Source organism: Strongyloides ratti, scaffold srae_chrx_scaffold0000004 (genome assembly GCF_001040885.1).
Source record: "Strongyloides ratti genome assembly S_ratti_ED321, scaffold srae_chrx_scaffold0000004".
Classification (NCBI taxonomy): domain Eukaryota; kingdom Metazoa; phylum Nematoda; class Chromadorea; order Rhabditida; family Strongyloididae; genus Strongyloides; species Strongyloides ratti.
Window position 1 is genome coordinate 458376 of NW_020171512.1, and position 18213 is coordinate 476588.

The 18213-nt window shown below is 19.9% G+C and overlaps 6 protein-coding genes across 6 annotated transcripts; 3 read left to right on the forward strand and 3 right to left on the reverse strand.

Moving 5' to 3' along the window:
* Positions 1-1102: 1102 nt before the first annotated feature.
* On the forward strand, positions 1103-2624 carry SRAE_X000211000 (Pituitary homeobox homolog Ptx1; the record flags this gene model as incomplete). The annotated part of the gene is made up of 3 exons (XM_024644074.1): positions 1103-1555; positions 1647-1748; positions 1995-2624. 3 exons carry the CDS (start codon positions 1103-1105, stop codon positions 2622-2624), a joined length of 1185 nt encoding a protein of 394 aa, XP_024499581.1.
* A 2738-nt stretch (positions 2625-5362) lies between these two features.
* SRAE_X000211100 (Alkaline ceramidase 1) lies at positions 5363-6172 on the forward strand (the record flags this gene model as incomplete). Its single annotated transcript, XM_024644085.1, has 1 exon — positions 5363-6172. The coding sequence occupies one exon, from the start codon at positions 5363-5365 to the stop codon at positions 6170-6172; it is 810 nt and encodes a 269-aa protein (XP_024499582.1).
* A 250-nt stretch (positions 6173-6422) lies between these two features.
* On the reverse strand, positions 6423-8210 carry SRAE_X000211200 (Peptidase M1, membrane alanine aminopeptidase, N-terminal domain-containing protein; the record flags this gene model as incomplete). The annotated part of the gene is made up of 1 exon (XM_024644096.1): positions 6423-8210. One exon carries the CDS (start codon positions 8208-8210, stop codon positions 6423-6425), a length of 1788 nt encoding a protein of 595 aa, XP_024499583.1.
* Positions 8211-10313: 2103 nt separating this feature from the next.
* On the forward strand, positions 10314-11679 carry SRAE_X000211300 (Spermidine synthase; the record flags this gene model as incomplete). Its single annotated transcript, XM_024644107.1, has 4 exons — positions 10314-10974; positions 11024-11134; positions 11301-11443; positions 11539-11679. 4 exons carry the CDS (start codon positions 10314-10316, stop codon positions 11677-11679), a joined length of 1056 nt encoding a protein of 351 aa, XP_024499584.1.
* Positions 11680-11844: 165 nt separating this feature from the next.
* Positions 11845-13067, reverse strand: SRAE_X000211400 (VHS domain and GAT domain and ENTH/VHS domain and VHS subgroup domain-containing protein; the record flags this gene model as incomplete). The annotated part of the gene is made up of 3 exons (XM_024644118.1): positions 11845-12369; positions 12425-13009; positions 13062-13067. The coding sequence occupies 3 exons, from the start codon at positions 13065-13067 to the stop codon at positions 11845-11847; spliced, it is 1116 nt and encodes a 371-aa protein (XP_024499585.1).
* Positions 13068-13745: 678 nt separating this feature from the next.
* SRAE_X000211500 (Leucine-rich repeat, cysteine-containing subtype-containing protein) lies at positions 13746-15427 on the reverse strand (the record flags this gene model as incomplete). Its single annotated transcript, XM_024644129.1, has 4 exons — positions 13746-14849; positions 14897-15034; positions 15077-15253; positions 15302-15427. The coding sequence occupies 4 exons, from the start codon at positions 15425-15427 to the stop codon at positions 13746-13748; spliced, it is 1545 nt and encodes a 514-aa protein (XP_024499586.1).
* Between the last annotated feature and the right edge of the window lie 2786 nt (positions 15428-18213).

Here is an 18213-nt window from a genome sequence, read left to right on the forward strand (position 1 = left end):
AAATAACTTTTCATTATATCATATGCTAAATGATGAATTTACATGATATTACTTAACAAAGACCCGAAATATTTTTTACTCCATATGTCTTTTTCTTTAATATTAAAAGACTGTCACATACATATATATTACCAATGATATTTAATAACAGCCGATGTATAAAGAAAAAGATTAAACAGTAAGATTCTTGATAAATTAAGAAATATTATGTCATACTTATTTTATAATAATAAATTGTAACTGTAAAAAAAAATATACATATATATAAATATTATCCAGTAAAAGATGTATAAGAAAATACGGTAATCATAAATAGATATTTCCTTTTCTAATAATTTTTACAATTTATCATTTCTTTAAAGTATATAAAAGATAAAAGAATTAAATAACATTTCAAGTATTTTCTTTTTTTTTTAAGTTAATTTTATTAACAAATGATAAATTTTTATTACCATTACATCATTATATCTTAGTATTATACACATTTGTTTACTATAAATAGATATTAATTTATAACAGCTCTTTTTTATCATATATAGAATTTTACTTATTTTTAAAATTATAACTCTGAAAATGACAGAAAAGAAACGTTAAATTTATCAAAAAATTTGTTATTTAGTGCTTTTTATTAATTCTATTTAATCTTCTTTATATCTTACTTAATCATAGGGATCAACTTTATTTCTTTTTATTATAATATTTTATATACGGTGCCAAAAAGAAAAATATATATAAACTCCTCCTCTTACCAAATGGTTATTCTATCTAAAATTGAATCCCAATAAAAAGTAAAACTGTTAACTAAAAATGATACATACTAATAAGCCAACCAATTGCCTTTTCCTAATTCAGTAACTTTTAATATTTATAACATCTTCCTTAGTTGTAAAGCTTTGAGCTTAAATTTTAAACCTGATTGTTTTAAATTAAATTTATATTACGTTTATTGTTTGGTGGTTCTGTTAAGTAGACATATTATTTTTTTTTATAAACCTATATCTAATATAATTCCATCTTGATCCATATACCTCTTTTATACTAATACTTATAGATTGTAACAAAACCTTTGAACAGATTTTTGATAACTTCATTCTAATCCAACATGGATTTGGTAAACGGTAGTGGAGAGTCTCCAATAAACAATCATTCTGATAATATGACTAATAATATAAATAATGGAATCACAACATTCAATTCACATACTAATTCTCATAATGATGAAAGTAGAGTTCATCAATATTTAATGAATTTAACTGGAAATGATGGTTCACAAAATTTTTTACCAACATTTACTAATTATGGTACATTAGAACCTTTTCAATCTATAGATACACTTTCAACAATAACACATTTAGATAATGAAGAAAAAAAACATGAAAATAATAAGAAAGAATTAGTTGAAATAACAAATGATAAAAATCAAAAAATGATAAAAATTAAAGATGATGATGAAAATCATAGTCTTCCAAATGATGGATCTTTATCACCATCAGATCACTCATTAACATTACCTCAAAAACCTAGAAGGCAAAGAACACATTTTACAAGTCATCAGGTAAATTTTATAAATATTTATTATTATTTTTATATGATAATATATTATTTTATCTTTCTACAAATATATTACTTTTTATTTTTTCTTATAGTTAACAGAACTTGAAAATTGGTTTTCACGTAATAGATATCCTGATATGGCAACAAGAGAAGAAATTGCTAGTTGGATCAATTTAACAGAACCAAGAGTACGAGTAAGTAATAATATAATGCCTTTTATAACAATCATTTATTTTAATAAGAATACTATATTACATTTTATTATGTATTGACAAATTTCATTATCGTAAAATATATATATATATATATATGTATATATTATATTATATATAGTTAATTAACACATTTATTTTAATTTTAATAGAAAATTATTTTTATACTATAGTAAATTAATTACTTTATATTTTATCTTCTTAATTTTATTTTTAATTTATTTTTAGGTATGGTTCAAAAATAGAAGAGCTAAATGGCGTAAAAGAGAAAGGCATCATTTACCACCAGATTTTAAGACATTTCATACTACAACAACAAATGGAAATTATCTTAATCAACCATTGTTACGTGGTACTGAGACATTTGAAGATAATTCATCTTTTTATGGTGTTAATAGTTGGCAACATAATTATAATACTATTAGAAATCCATCATCAACATCCTCAGCATTAGGTTGGAGTTTAAAAACACCAAATGTTAATATTCCATCAAATAATACATCAATTAATAATTCAAATGTTTCAAATACAATGGTATCATTTTCAACATTACTACCTTCATCAACATTAAATCATGCTATAAATTCTTCACGTATACCAAATATACCAATTGATTCATCCTTCTCATCAACAGCAGCAGCAACAAATTTATTGTATGGGCAAAATCAAAATATAAGAAATACACAAAATACTTCTCTTTGTAATTCATCAAATAATAATGATGGTAAAATAAAGAATGCTTTTATATCACCACTTACAAATTCTGTAACTAGTGATTATGTCACAAATCCATGTTCTACCAGTGGCTACTCAGCATTCCACCTCAATCCATATTCAAATTATAATACAAATTTGTAATTTTTAGTATATAAATGAATATTGCAATTATAAATTGGCTTAGTCACTTGTAATAAAAATGATATCTCAAAAATATTAAATATAATAATTTTGTTAATATTAAAATTACGCAATAGTATAATGAAAAAATTAATAAAATACCTTTTATATTTAATAGATTATAAAAAAAAATGAATAGAAAAATATTAAAAGATAAAAATAAAGTAATATTTTACTAATATTTTTTGTCATATTTTTTTCTATAGCTTTAAATTTTTTTTTTTTAAATTTATATTAAATATCTCATTTTATTTATATACACTTTTATACACTTGTATATTTGCTATAATAAATATTAATATATAATCTCTTTCAAGTTTTTTTCTTTTCAAATACAATTATATATATTTTGAATACAAAATCTATAATATTTATAAAACTTTTTTTTCTATTTCATGATTTTTATGAGTGAATAATCAAAATTACAAAAAAAAAAATTTTTTTTCATTTTTTACATTATCAATAAATTTAGTGAAGTAATAAAAAATATTAACAATTTAATATTATTATAATATTATTAATTATTTCTTTTTTTATTTTGTTGTCAATAGCAACATTTTAATTTCATTTACTATATGTATTTATATTTTAAGGTATAAATACTTTTATATATTAGAATATATTTAATAAATATTTTTACATAACTTTCAATGTAAATGAAGTATCTATACTTATTATATACCTATCTTTTGATAATTTTTAAGAATCTTCTTAAAATATTTAATTGTATTAGTAAATATAAAGGTTAATAATAAACAAAATTTACTATTATAAAGTTTACATAAATGTTTTAATAATGTACAATAGTATTATTTTAACAAAAATTTGATGCTTTAAAGTTAAGATATATTTACATTATTAAGTGAAAAACTATATTATAAAAATAAGTTAGTATCTCTTCATTATTATTGTATTTTAATATAACGTTCTTTATATTATTAAAATATATAATTATTATTTATAAAAATTAATTTATACTAGAAACTTTTATTCATACTATTTATAATAAATTCATTTTCTTAATATATTATTTAAAATTTTTTAATGAAAAATGTTTAAATATTTTTTATAATATTAAATAAAAATTGCTCTTTAAGTCGTTACACTTCAATAAATTTTTTTTTTTTTTTGAAAATGGATTAATTTATCATTTAAATTTATATCATAATAATTTTTATATACTAATATTTGTTTTTAATTTTCTAATAGTACATTTATGTTATATTAATTTTAAAGTATATTTTTAACCAAAAAAAAATATCTAAAATAAAATAAAAATATTTATAAAATAAAAAATCTCCGTTACTGATAAAATTGTTACATTATTACGTATATATTTTCCAATAAAGCCTAGGGGTAAAAGATTCAGTGAAACATTTTTTGTATAAAACATGTTATGTAATTAAATATATTCAAAGTATTTATTTTACTACAAACAAGTCATAATTAGGAAAGGAAATAAAGCTGGTAAATATTAAAAATACACGTTAGATATGACAATTGTATCAAAGTAAGAATAAAAAAAAAAAAGATATGTGATTTTAAATGTTAAACATTGAATTTTTAAAATTAACTGTTAATTTTATTAGTTAAAATATACTTATTTAGAAAAATTTTAAACTAGTTTGAGGAACATATTGTATAATATAATTTTATTAAGTAAGGTATTGTTCTTTTATATAAAAAGAAAATATATTCAAATAAGAAAATGATTATTTCAAAGTATTTGAACAGTATAAAAATTAATAAAATAAAATATTCTTAATAATATATATTTGATTTTATATCTTAAATTTACAGTTTATAAAGTTTATCTACATATGAATTATAGTATAAAATAATAATTATTTTTATAAAATTTGTATAATTATATTTATATTTATTAATATATTTTTTTTTTATTAACATTCATTAAATAATTTTTATCTTTCATTTAAATCTTTTATAATTTGATTTTTTTAACATTTTTTTTTATTCAAAGAAGGATATCATTATCTGCCATGATAAAAATTAATGATAAAATGAAACATAATACTTACTAAAATTTCATATAAAATGACATTTTCTTTTTAATAAATAAAAGTGTTTCTTCACTATAATAAACTGTTAATTCATATACATAAATTTTTTATTATCAAAAAATATTTTATAATCTTTAAAAATAAAGTATTATAATATTTATTAATTTTATATTTTAATTTACTTGTAAAAGTAAGTTTTTATATTTTTATAATATTTCATAGATCATAATTATTTTATATGCATAAATAATTTAATTATTATAATTTATAAATATATTAATTATAATATTAATAGTGCTTTTTATTATCTTTATACACTATTTTATCTTAAGAATACCTTTTTATGGATAAGAAAAATTATGGTTTCAGAAATATATTTAAATATGTAATTAATTATCTTTAATCTACGTATAAATTTAATATATAGTAGATGAACTATTATTTAAGATTAATTTACTATATCTGAGTGCATATAAATATAATATTAAAATTTTATATAAAATAAATATTAATTATTTTAAGATAAAAAAAGTTATTTTTTTTTATTTCTTAATATTTTTATAAAATTTATTTATTTTTCTCATTAAAAGAGTTTTTTTTTCTCAATATTTCTGTATAATTAATTTTTTTTCTTTTTTCTAAGAAAAATTATTTTATTATAATTTTTATAGATAAAAAATGTTTGACGAATGGTTTAAATATGAATCTGGACATGCTTGGTGTGAAAGTGCATATAAATATCAAACATCACCAATGGTTGCTGAATTTACTAATACTATAACAAATTTACCTATTATGGTACTACCAATGGTTAATGCAATGTTATTAAGAAAATATATTAAAGAAATTAATTCAATGATTTTTTGGCCACATTTACTTTTAACAATTAATGGTATTGCATCAACTTATTACCATGCTACAATAAATCTTTTTGGTCAGTTAGTTGATGAACTTTCATTAGTATGGCTTCTTACAATATGTTTATTCTCATATTTACCAATTATGAAGTGTTTTCCTGAAAAATGGCATAAATATATACCCCAAATACGTTTATATCTTGGAATTTTTACAATTATTGTAAGTATTTTATGTTTTGTTGAACCATCATTAAATGCAATTGCATTAATGATTTTCTCAATTCCTGGTTGTTTTGTAATATATTATGAAGGTAAACATAGTGGTATTGAAGAGACATCAAAATGTGTTGATAGAATATCTGTATTATGGGGATTAGCAGCAACATTTTGGGTTTCAGATCGTATATTTTGTGATTTTTGGTTATATTTAGGTACTCCTTATTTACATGCTATGTTCCATATTTTTGCATCATGGGCTGGATATACATGCTTTCTTATGTTTTCTTTAATTGATATTCATAAAAAATCGCAAAAACATAAGTATATAGCAAAAGTTAAATACATTCCATCAAATAATAAGGGTATATTTTGTATTCCATATATAACACTTCTTGATAAAAGAATTGAATAGATATAAAAAAAAAATAATAAAAAAAAATTTTTTTTTTATTAAAAAAAATTTGCTTTACAAATTACAAAAATACCTATATTAACTACTAAATATATTATTATTATTATTGATCTAATTATTTATATATATATATATATTTTTTTCCACTATATATGACTTTCTTTTGATGTATTTATAAAATTATTGTAATATTATTTCTATAACTATTTAATAACAAAATGTAAGAAAAAAATTGTATTAATTTTATAAATCAATTAGATGGTGCTTTAACAATACATCTAGTTGATTCAAAACCAGTTTGGCAATCCGTGTACTTTTCAACACATAACCAAACTGCATCACATACAACTGACATATAACTTCTATGTGGTACAGTATTTTTGGTAATTTTATTTTTTAATACTTTATAATAGTCTTTTTCATATCTAACTAAGTACCATCCTTTTGTTTCAGGATTTATAATATAGATATCAGATGAATTAACATTAAGTGTTAAACGATTTTGCAACCATTCCAATTTTTGAAGTACACCGTTAACTGTATACCATATAGGAATATTCCATGTACATCTAAATTTTTCATTAAATGGTTTATATCCTAATTCATTATTTTCACGAACATCAAATGGTTGTTGAGTTAATTCTAATGTATTATTATCAATTCTTTTAACATCAACAAGTGGAATACCTTTTTGAAGAACCCATTCTTTTCTCATTAAATTAAAATTAACTTGATTACCAAAACCACTTTCATTAGCAATTTTTTGAAATCTTTGAAAAAGTATTGTACTATCAACATTTGAAAATTTATTTTTTTTAACATATAATCTCATTGCTTCACGAAATAAATCATAACCTAAAATAAGATATACCATTTTTGTAATACCATATCCTTTTGAATAAGCAATATCAAAATGATGTTTATAATTATGAATATCATCAAAATTATCTTCAAGTGTTAAGTCATATGTTTTATTAAAATCATTAAACATTCCTTTTCTGGTTCTATTAAATATTTGATATGACAAATTTTCATGATATATTTTTTCAATAACAATTTCTGTTAATAATTGTGTTACTCCTTCAGCAAGCCATATATGTTGCCACCATTCAGGTGTAATTAAATTACCAATCCATTGATGAATTAATTCATGTGTTATTGTAATTAATATATCCTCTTGTCTTGTTTTATCATTTTCATTATCTTCAAAAAGAATTTTACTCCTAAACATTATAAGACCCCAATTTTCCATTGCATCAACATTTAAATGTGGTATTGCGACAATATCTAGATGGTTCATTTGATAAGCATAGTCAAAATAATGTTCTAAAAATATTAAAATTTGTTCATTTAAATATAATATTATTTCTGCTTTATCATGATATATTGAATCAAACCATAAACGTATATTTGTATGAGTCACCTCTTTTTCAATATATTTAAATTCAGAAACAAATAATGCAAATAAATATGAACTCATTTTATAAGTTGGTGAAAATGTTGTTTTTTTCCATTTATCATCTATATCTTCTTCTAATAAAGGTGAACCATTTCCTACTGCTTTTGTTGGTTTTGGATGTATTACACTAACATTCCAAACACTTTTATAATTTGGTTCATCTAAACATGGAATAAATCGACGAGCAAATCCTGGTTGATTATGTGTACCAACATAAAGTTTTGTATCATTACTTGATCTTGTTTTATTAATAAAAATTCCTAAATTTTCATATTTATTTATATATCCTTTATAATCAAATGAAAATATAATTACTTCATCTACTTTTAATGATCTATTTAAAAAAAAATACATTATTTCTTTTTTACCATCATATTCAATATTTTTTATTATAATAATATCTTTTTTCATTGATAATGAATCAGTTATTGATATATTTTCAAAATTAGGATTAATATAAGAAGCATTTGCAACATTTAAAGCAATAATATCTGTTGGATTTTTTGTTTTTAAACGAATTGATATTTTTCCTTCAAATAAAATATCATCATTCAATGAAAATTCATCTTGATTTGGCATAAAAATTTTTAATTGTAAATTATATTTACTTGGTATAAGATTATTTGGTAGACGATTACTAGAACGTGTAATATTTTTTGATTTTTCATTACAATAGCAAATATTTATAAATAAAAATATACTAAAAATGATATTTATAATATTCCAATTCATATTAAGAAAAATAAAAATACACAAAATAATGACTGATAAATTTTATACTTTATAACGACTTTAAACTTAAATCTTTATTTAAGATTTCTGTCTATATTTTTATAATAAATCAATCAAAATGATAAATTAAATATAAAAAAAAAAAAATTTTAGTATATCAATTGCTTTTGCCAATAGAGTATATATCTCGTATTTTGTTAATTTTAATAAGTAATAGTATTATGTATTATTGAATTATAAATTTACTATTATATCTAACTTTTATGATAATACATTTATCTTCAAACTTTTAAACTTTCTTCTTTATAACAATAGAATAATTTGTTATTTTAAAATTAAAATTTCTTCATATAAACAATATATCTATTCATTAAAAATTTTAACATTTAATTGAGTATTTCTGGTAAAATAAAATACAATGTAAAGTGTTATATATTATATTGAATGATAAACATATACAAATGTCTGAAGAAGTGTCTACAAAATTTTTTAGACTAAAATTTAAAAAAAAAAAATTTTAAAGAATATGCAATATTTAATATTAAAGATATAAAGAATAAATAAATAATAATGTATTGTTATTTTTCTTTAAAAATTATTTATAAATAATAACTATTAAATATTTGATATTAAAAGTTTTATTTCATTGTTTTGTTCAATGATTTTTTAAAAAGACAGTGACAAGTTATCTTTCGATTATATAATTTTATTGATTATCTTTTATTTTTAAAAAAAATTGTTTTTAAAAATAAAAGAAAAAAAAAGTATTTTATAGTTATTTATAATATTTATGTATACGTGATGGTAATTTATCATTATTAAAATTATGTAATTAAATAATTTAATATAATAAAAAACAAATATTGTTATAATTTATTTAATTAAACATCAATCATATAGCTGTTTTTAAAACATTTAAGGGTACTCAAACACTATAAAAATAAAATTTTTGTCATAAAAATATCTAACTTTTATAAACGTATAAGTAAATTTATGTTTTTAGTTTATTTTCTTATATATAAAATAATATTTTTTAATATATATATTTATATAATTTGCTAGTAAATATTACATTTTCTACCTTATATTATTACTACAACTTATTTTACTAAATCGATAGTTTATCCTTTTATTATTTTTAATTGTCAAAAAACTATTTTAACAAGTAATATTTAAAAATATATATTATTTTATATTTTTAAAAATATTAAAAATAATAATATTAGTAGTACTAAAAAAAAAATATTTACTAGTAAAATAATAAATTATAAAATTAATGTATTTGCCATAAACAAGCATTTATTACATCACTTTTTTTATATACAAGTTTTTTATATATCTTGATTTTTTTTTATTTTACATCTATTCAGCAAGTTAAATGATATTTTATATTTTTAAATATGAGACAAAATATAGAAATAATATAAGATATTATTTATTATATATTAATATCATAATATTATATCTTTTTTTATATATATATTTTAATAAAATATGTCAATAAATAACTTTGTATTCGTCAATTTAAATGCGCATAAAAATGATATTTCTAATATTTACATTCTTTAGGTCATCTTAATACAATCTCATTTTATTAAAAACTTTTTAATTGTTAAATATAAAAATTAAACTAATAAATTATTATATCTTATCCATTTATATTAATGCTTGTCGAGAAAAGTAAAATAAATGTCTATATATGTGTTATCTATATATTTATAGATAATCAAATATTAATACAAATAAAAGTACATTTATGATAAGAAACATCTTATTAATAAATATGTTATCTTAACAAATATGTGATTTGATAAAAAATAATTAAGATATTATTTTAAAATATATAAAATAAATTGTTTTATCAATAAATTATTATATTATTTGTTTCATTTATTAAAATTATACTTGGTAACTCTTAACTTTATAGATATTTACTATTACAAATTAATTATGGATTTTCTTCATAAAGGGTGGTTTTCTGAATTTTCACCTGATGATTTAGAAAAAATGAAAAATGGAATTTGTGATGACTCAAAATTAATTACATCTGATGGCCAAAAAATGGGTGGTGCATGGCCAGGACAATGTTTTTCACTAAAAGTGGATACAGTTTTATTTCATGAAAAATCATTATATCAAGATGTTTTGGTTTTTAAAAGTGAAACATATGGAAATGTTCTTGTTTTAGATGGAATAATTCAATGTACTGAAAGAGATGAATTTTCATATCAAGAAATGTTATGTCATCTTCCAATGTTTGCTCATCCAAATCCTGAAAAGGTACTTATAATAGGTGGAGGAGATGGTGGAATTCTTAGAGAAGTTTTAAAACATGATTGTGTTAAAGAAGTAACAATGTGTGAAATTGACCAAATGGTTATTGATGTTTCAAAAAAATATCTTCCTCATATGAGTTGTCAATTTGATAATCCAAAATTAAAATTATTTGTTGGTGATGGATTTGAATTTTTAGCTGGTCACAAAAATGAATTTGATGTTATTATAACTGATTCTTCTGATCCAATTGGACCTGCAGAATCACTTTTTGGACAAGGATATTATTCACTTCTTAATGATGCACTTAGAGATGGTGGTGTATTAAGTTCACAAGGTAAGTTATATTAAAAATTTTGATACCTATTGAATTTGGAAATGCATAGGTGAGTGTCCATGGTTAGATTTGATATTGGTTACTGATCTAACCGTCATTTGCAAAAGACTTTTTAATCAGGTACGATACGCAATTGGCTCTGTCCCAACATACACCTCAGGTACAATGGGATATATATTATGTTCAAAAAATAAAAAAGAGGTATATTATTTTGTATTAGAGCACACAAAACTAACCACATTTAGTAATATTATTGTAATATTATTTTTAACAAATCACATATATTTTATTCTTAACATTTCTAACAATTTTTTTACTAACTTTAGGTGAATGTTTTTGGTTGCACTTGGATCTTATAAAACACTTGTTGAAATTTAATAAAACTATTTACCCATCCGTAGCTTATGCTTCACATTCTGTAAGCACATATCCATCGGGAAATATGGGGTATTTGCTTTGTTGTAAATCTGTAAGGCACTATTTTTTTTTATATATTTTTTTTTTGCATGTTTTGTTTTCATAGCAATACTTTACAACAAAAATTTTGATTATAATTTTTTTTAGGATCGTGATTTGTCAATACCAGCACGTATAATTACAGATGAAGAATGTGATAAAATGGGACTTAAGTTTTACAACTCGGAGATACACAAAGCCTCATTTGTTCTACCACAATTTGTTAAAAAGGCTTTGAAAGGAATTTAATCAGCTAACCAAAATACCTTACAAAATCACTTTTTATTTGACAAATATACTTTTAATGAAATAAGCTGTCACTTTTAGAAGTGCAATAAATTAAAGTAATGTGTCATTAATGTTTAAAATTAAATTTTTTTTTGTGTCATTTTTTTTTATCCATTCAATAAAAATTTAAATTAATGATTTTTCTTCAAATGATTTATTGTCTTTTTTTTCAATACCAGAAGATGATCCTTCATCTTTATCTGACTCATTACTTTGTAATAATTTAACATTCTCTGAATTCTCATTAGGTTTCATATTTTTATATCTTTCAAATTTTTCAAATGATTCAGTTATTTCATCATTAATTGATAAAAGTTCAGAAAATACAGTTTCATTTTGAATTACTTGTATTAAAGCAACAATTCTTTTATGCATTTCTTGTAATGTTTCATATAACTCATTCAAGAATTCTTTTTCATCATTGTTAGCTGATTGGGGTGGTAATTGACTTAATAAATCTTGGAAAACATTTACATTTCCTTTGACAACATCCAATTCAGAACGTAATTTAGCTAAACTATCTGAACTTACTTCTATACCACTCTCATAATTTTGTATTGTAGATTGTAAAAACATTGGTGGTATATTTGGATTACTAATTGGTATTATTGGTTGTGTTGGTTTATCTTGAGAAAATATTTTTGGAACAGACTAAATAGAATACATCAATAAAAATTTTTTTTGTTGATATATTTTAAAAACTTACCGCAACCGGAGTATCGATTGGTGGAATTTGATTAATATCAATATCAGTAAATTGAACTCCTTTACTTTTTAAGTCATTATAGATGTCAACTACATCATGAAGTTCTGGAATATCTTTAAAAGCGACAGCCCAACTTTGAATTAAAGTAAGTATTCTTTCTTGAATAATTTGTGGTGCATCAAATTTTGGTCCAATTAATTTGATAAGTTCATTTACAAACTCTTTGCTACATACCAGAGTACGAAAATGAATACCACAATTTTTAACACATGTCTCAAGAACTGTCAAAGTATACATGACAATTGCATTGTTTTTAGACATTTCATTATTTAAACGTTTTCTTATAGCACGAAGAGCATCTTTAGCACCATCAGATGTAGTATTAATAATATCACAAATTTCAATATTTAAACCCCAATTTTCAGTTGATAAAACAGTGGCATCTGTTGCCATTTCAACTTTTTTTCCAACATAAGTTTCAAATGGATCACCATGAAAAAAATCAGTAATTTTTTCTAAACCTGAACTAGCAGCTTCTTTTGCTGATTCAACAGCATTTAAAAGTGATTCTTGAATTTTATCTTGCTATAATGATAAAAAATCAGTAATATATGGTTTATAAATAAATCATTAATACCTGCATATTTTAATAATTTTTTTAAAAAACAAGTTTAATTTATATATTGAAAAGTTATTTTTATAGAATTTTTTTTTCTTAATAATATATAAGTAAATAAAATTTTTAATCTAAAATTAAAATAATTTATTAGAAATTTTAAATTAATTTAAAAATAAAAAAACGTGACATGAAGTTGCAAACAAGTAATGGTTGATGGTTGTTGTTTGTATAGAGCATTCGCGTCAATATAAAATAAAATTGTTGAAGTACACATATAGTTGTTGTGCATTACTGTTTATATCGTGATATTCTTTTTTTTTTTCTACAAATTCATGACAATTGTAGAAAATAATGGTAGTCAATAAATGAAATGTATAGGAGAATTTAAAGTAAGAGGATAAAGATGGCAAAAAAATAATTGTGAAAAGATATAATAAATTATTTTATTATATTTGACATTAATGGAATATATATATTTGTAGGGTGGAAGAAAATAGTAATAAAATATAGAATATAAAATGAAAAAGAAAAGAAAATTGATAACATTTAGTTAAAGGCATTATTTTTTTACATATATATACTATATGTATTAAGAATATACATGAATATGCAAAAATAAAATTAAAATAAATTCAAAAACAAAAATACGATCAATATCACTGGGTTTATTTATAAAAAAAATATTATATTATTTTTTATTTATTAACAAATAACTCTTTGTACACAAGCATTTTTAAGACATTGTAAAGCTTTATCACTAAATTTTGGTCTTCCTGAATAATCTGAGTATGCAATCCACTCAATTTCTGGACAAAATTGAGCTAATAAGTATATTGACTTATCAGTACATGATGTTGCTCTAATACGAACTTCAGTTAGTTTACAATTTCTTGCCAAAGCACTTAACCCTCTATCTGTTACCCATCTGCAGCCATTAAAATTAATTGTTTTTAAAAAACGACAATTTTGTGCAAGAATTATTAAAAATCGATCATCTACACATAACATATGTGATGCTTCAAATTCTTCCAAACATTTTGCATTACGAGCAATTGCAAAAAGTGCTCTATATGATATTTTTAGACGACATAACTTAAGAGAACGAAGTTTAAAAATTATTGCTCTATTACTTGTACCAAAATATCTTTGTAAATGATATGAATTAATATGTTTGACATTTAATGCCAAATGTGTCATATTTGGAATATTATTGGTAATAAGTAATAAGACTTCATCAATAATTCTATTACAAGATATATGAAGATTAATAATTTTTTTACCAAGACCACCAATAAATATTTTTAAAAATTCATTACATCTTTCAATTGCAGAATTACTAATTTCTTCACAATTTAATTGTAAATGAATTGTTGATAAAAATGGTAAATTAAGTAATTTTGAAACAAGATTTGTTGCATTTTCTTCCCCTGATACAGATAAACTTAATTTTGTTACGGATAATGGTAAATTAGGAAGTGTAAAGAAATAATTTCCATATAAATCAACTTCTCTTAATTCCATTCCTTCAATTGTACATTCCTGTTGATTATCTTCATCAGAAAATTCAAAAAAACGGCATAATGATAATTGTGATATGTGTGGGCATCTTTGCGATAAATTTAAAAGTGATTTTGCAGGATCTTCCATATTCTGCAAAAAATTTAATTCTAATACTTGAAGATTTTCTCCTATACCATATGCTATATCGTAAAGTGCCTGATCATCAATTGAACGACAATCATTAAGATAAAATTTTGTAATATTTGGATTATTAAATGCCAAATGAAATATTCCATCGCTGGTGATCTAAAAAAAAAATGTTTTATTATAATAATATAATATTTTCATTGTACCTTTGTACATCCACTTAAATTAACAGTATAAAGACTTTGTGATTTAACATTCTTCAAACCGTCACTAGTAAGATTATTAAGACATTTCAATTCAAGACATTCTAATTTACCTTGATTTGTTGTTAATGATAATATACCCTTAAAAATTAAATTATTATATTTTTTTTTTTAATAACATACTTTATCAGTAATATTTTGACATAATGTTATACTTATTTTTGTTAAATTATTATTCATTTGAACTAAATTTTCTAATAACATATCATTAACTTGTTCACTTAAATAAAAATTAATTTCTGTTAAATTGCTTCCAAAATATGGGGATGATATTAATTTGGCACAGTCATCATGATAAAACTAAAAATTAATATATATATTTTGTTAAATAAAATTTTTTTATTTTACCTGATCATGTGAACAAAAAAATTCAATTAAACGTTGTTTACAATTTTCTGGAAGTAATGTTAAATCACCATTAATATATGTCCTACACATTGTGCTAAGACTAATATCAAATAATGTTCGTACCATTTTAGTATAATAAATATTTATATTTTCGATTTAATGAATCTTTAAATATCATTAATTTCTATTCAACTATTTTTTTTAAACTAAAAAATAAAAAAAAGTTAACTTTTTTTTTAATTTATGTACTCAAAATTTATTGTTTGAAATGGAAGAATATCTTTATTGTAAAATTTTAACAGCTGACGTTTATCCTTTATATCAAGAAAGTTAAAGTATTGTGTCTTTTTGTTACATAGCAGTTAGTAAAAATGATCTAATTTTTGTTATACGTTTTAAATAACATTTATTGAGAATAAATATATATATCAACGCACAATATTGAAAGAATAACTTTTTGAAAAATTTAAGATAATAGTTAAGCAAACGAAAAAGTTAGTTAAGATATATTAATAACATATAACAAGATGAGTGCATAAAAATGAATAAAATAAAGCTTAGAAGAAAAAGAAGAATAAAATAAATGATTTACCATTTTTCAATATCAAAAATTTTAAAAGGACAATATTGGGTTGGTAAAATATTAAAAACTTTGATATAACTTACTTTCATACTAACATTTTTCAAAAAAAAAAAAAAAAATAATATAAAAAAATAAGAAAAAATGACAACAAAAGAAGTAAATAATATTTTTTTTATTTTATATTTTGAAAATTATTCAAGTACTGAAATATTAGTATTATATTGAAATATAATAAAATAAAATTATTTTTTTATTTGAATAAGGTGATTTAAACAAGATAATAGTTTGAAATAAAAATATTTATCTATAATATTCTTAATAAAAGTTCTTAAAATGAATTATATATTTTACTAATAAAAAAATATTTTAATAGCTTAACTTTAAAAAAAACAAATAAACACTTATCAAAATAAAAAAAATATTTTCAATATACCAATAATATATATTATCAAATTTTAAAAAGAAAATTATTATTAATATAAAGAAAATAATATTTATATTTCTTAAAATAATCTTATGATAAGTGAATTTAAAATTTGAATATTAAAAAATAGAGATAAGATAAATTGGTTAGATAATTTTTGATCACTTTTAAAAATATATTAAAATGTGACATTTTTTATACTTTTATTGTTTTTTGATTATTAACTTATAATATAGTTTTTTATATTTCCATTAAATAAACAATGTGATAAGTTATAAGAAAAAAGATGCATAATTAAACTTCTCTTGGTATAAATAAAAAAAATCATATGCATTGTTAACATATGACTATTTGATATTCAATAAAACCATAATCCGTTACTCTAAATATTTTCATTACAAACATCTTTTAGATTATTAGTAACATTTTGTCTTTATAATACATACATAAAATAAAATAACTATTATCATTAAAAGAAAAAATCATATAAAAATTAATAAAATATTTTTTAATATTATTTATAAATCATAACATATCTTAAATAATAAGTAGATTTTAAATATTATGAAATATAGAAATATATTATTTGTATAAATGTAGTTATGTTATAATATCGAAAAATTGTATATCAAATTTTAATAACATTTTTTCGAGATCTAAAGTTACATTTAATGGTGTTTTATATTACAACAGTCATAATACACAAAAAAAAAATTCTCTTTTATTTTTATACAAAAGATTTAAAAAAAAATGTTTTACAAGTAAAGACAATAGATGTTAAGTGAAATTTTTATACTCTTTCAAAGATTAAATAGCATATTTTAAATTTTTTTTATAATGAATACAATGTTACTGTTTATTTATACCTATTATATTTATTTTGTTATAATGTGTTAGGTTAAATTTTAGATAAATAAAATATGTAATTATCTATGTAAAATAATCAATCTTATTGTTTTTATTAAAAAAAAATAAAAACAGATACATTTAGTTTTAAAAATTTCTTTTTTTTTTCATTATTGTCTAAGTAAAACAAACATAGTATAATTTTAAAATTGAATTATTTTATTCAAGACAAAATATTTTTTTAAAAAGTTTTATTATATTTTTTAGAATGTTAAAATATATGTTTCAAGTGATAAAACATTCATATGTATTTAATATATTGTTTTTATTTTAAATCAATAAAAATATGATCCTTCTTTTTTATTTTTTAAAATTTTGAAAGTGTTTCAATAAAAACAGGAAAATTATATGATACTGTAAATTTTCTAATCTTGTGATAATAATTTGAGTTAAAGATAAAAAATTATTTGTATATTGAGGGTATAATAAAAAATTAACTTTAATAATATTAAATGTCTAATATAAATTCAAAGCAAAACAACTTTCAAAAATATCAAATTTTAATTTTTAAAACTACATTTACCATTAATGCCGTTTCACTAGTAACATCATAGTAAATTACCATTACCTCAATTAATAATTTCTATTAATTTTTAATAACATTTAAAATTTAATATGAATCTATTAATTTCTTATTAATTTGATGAAAAAAAAAACAATATTTCTTATGTATGACATCATATAATTAGGCAAGAAACTTAATGATATTTGCTAATTAATATTCATATGTCTAAAAAAAATTTGTTTATATAAATGTTTGAAAAGTTCTAGTAGAATTGTTTAAAATTTAAATAATTAATTTGTATTAATAAAATTGCTGTTCAAAAAAGTTGAAAAAATTTCAAATATATATTTATTTATTATCAATAAATTTGATTATCAAAAATTTAGTTTTTATTTATATATTTTCAAAATTTATATTTTTAAATATTTTAATAGATATAGATTAAGTTTATATATGTTTAAATTTACAAAGCATTCTACTTATATAATTCAATA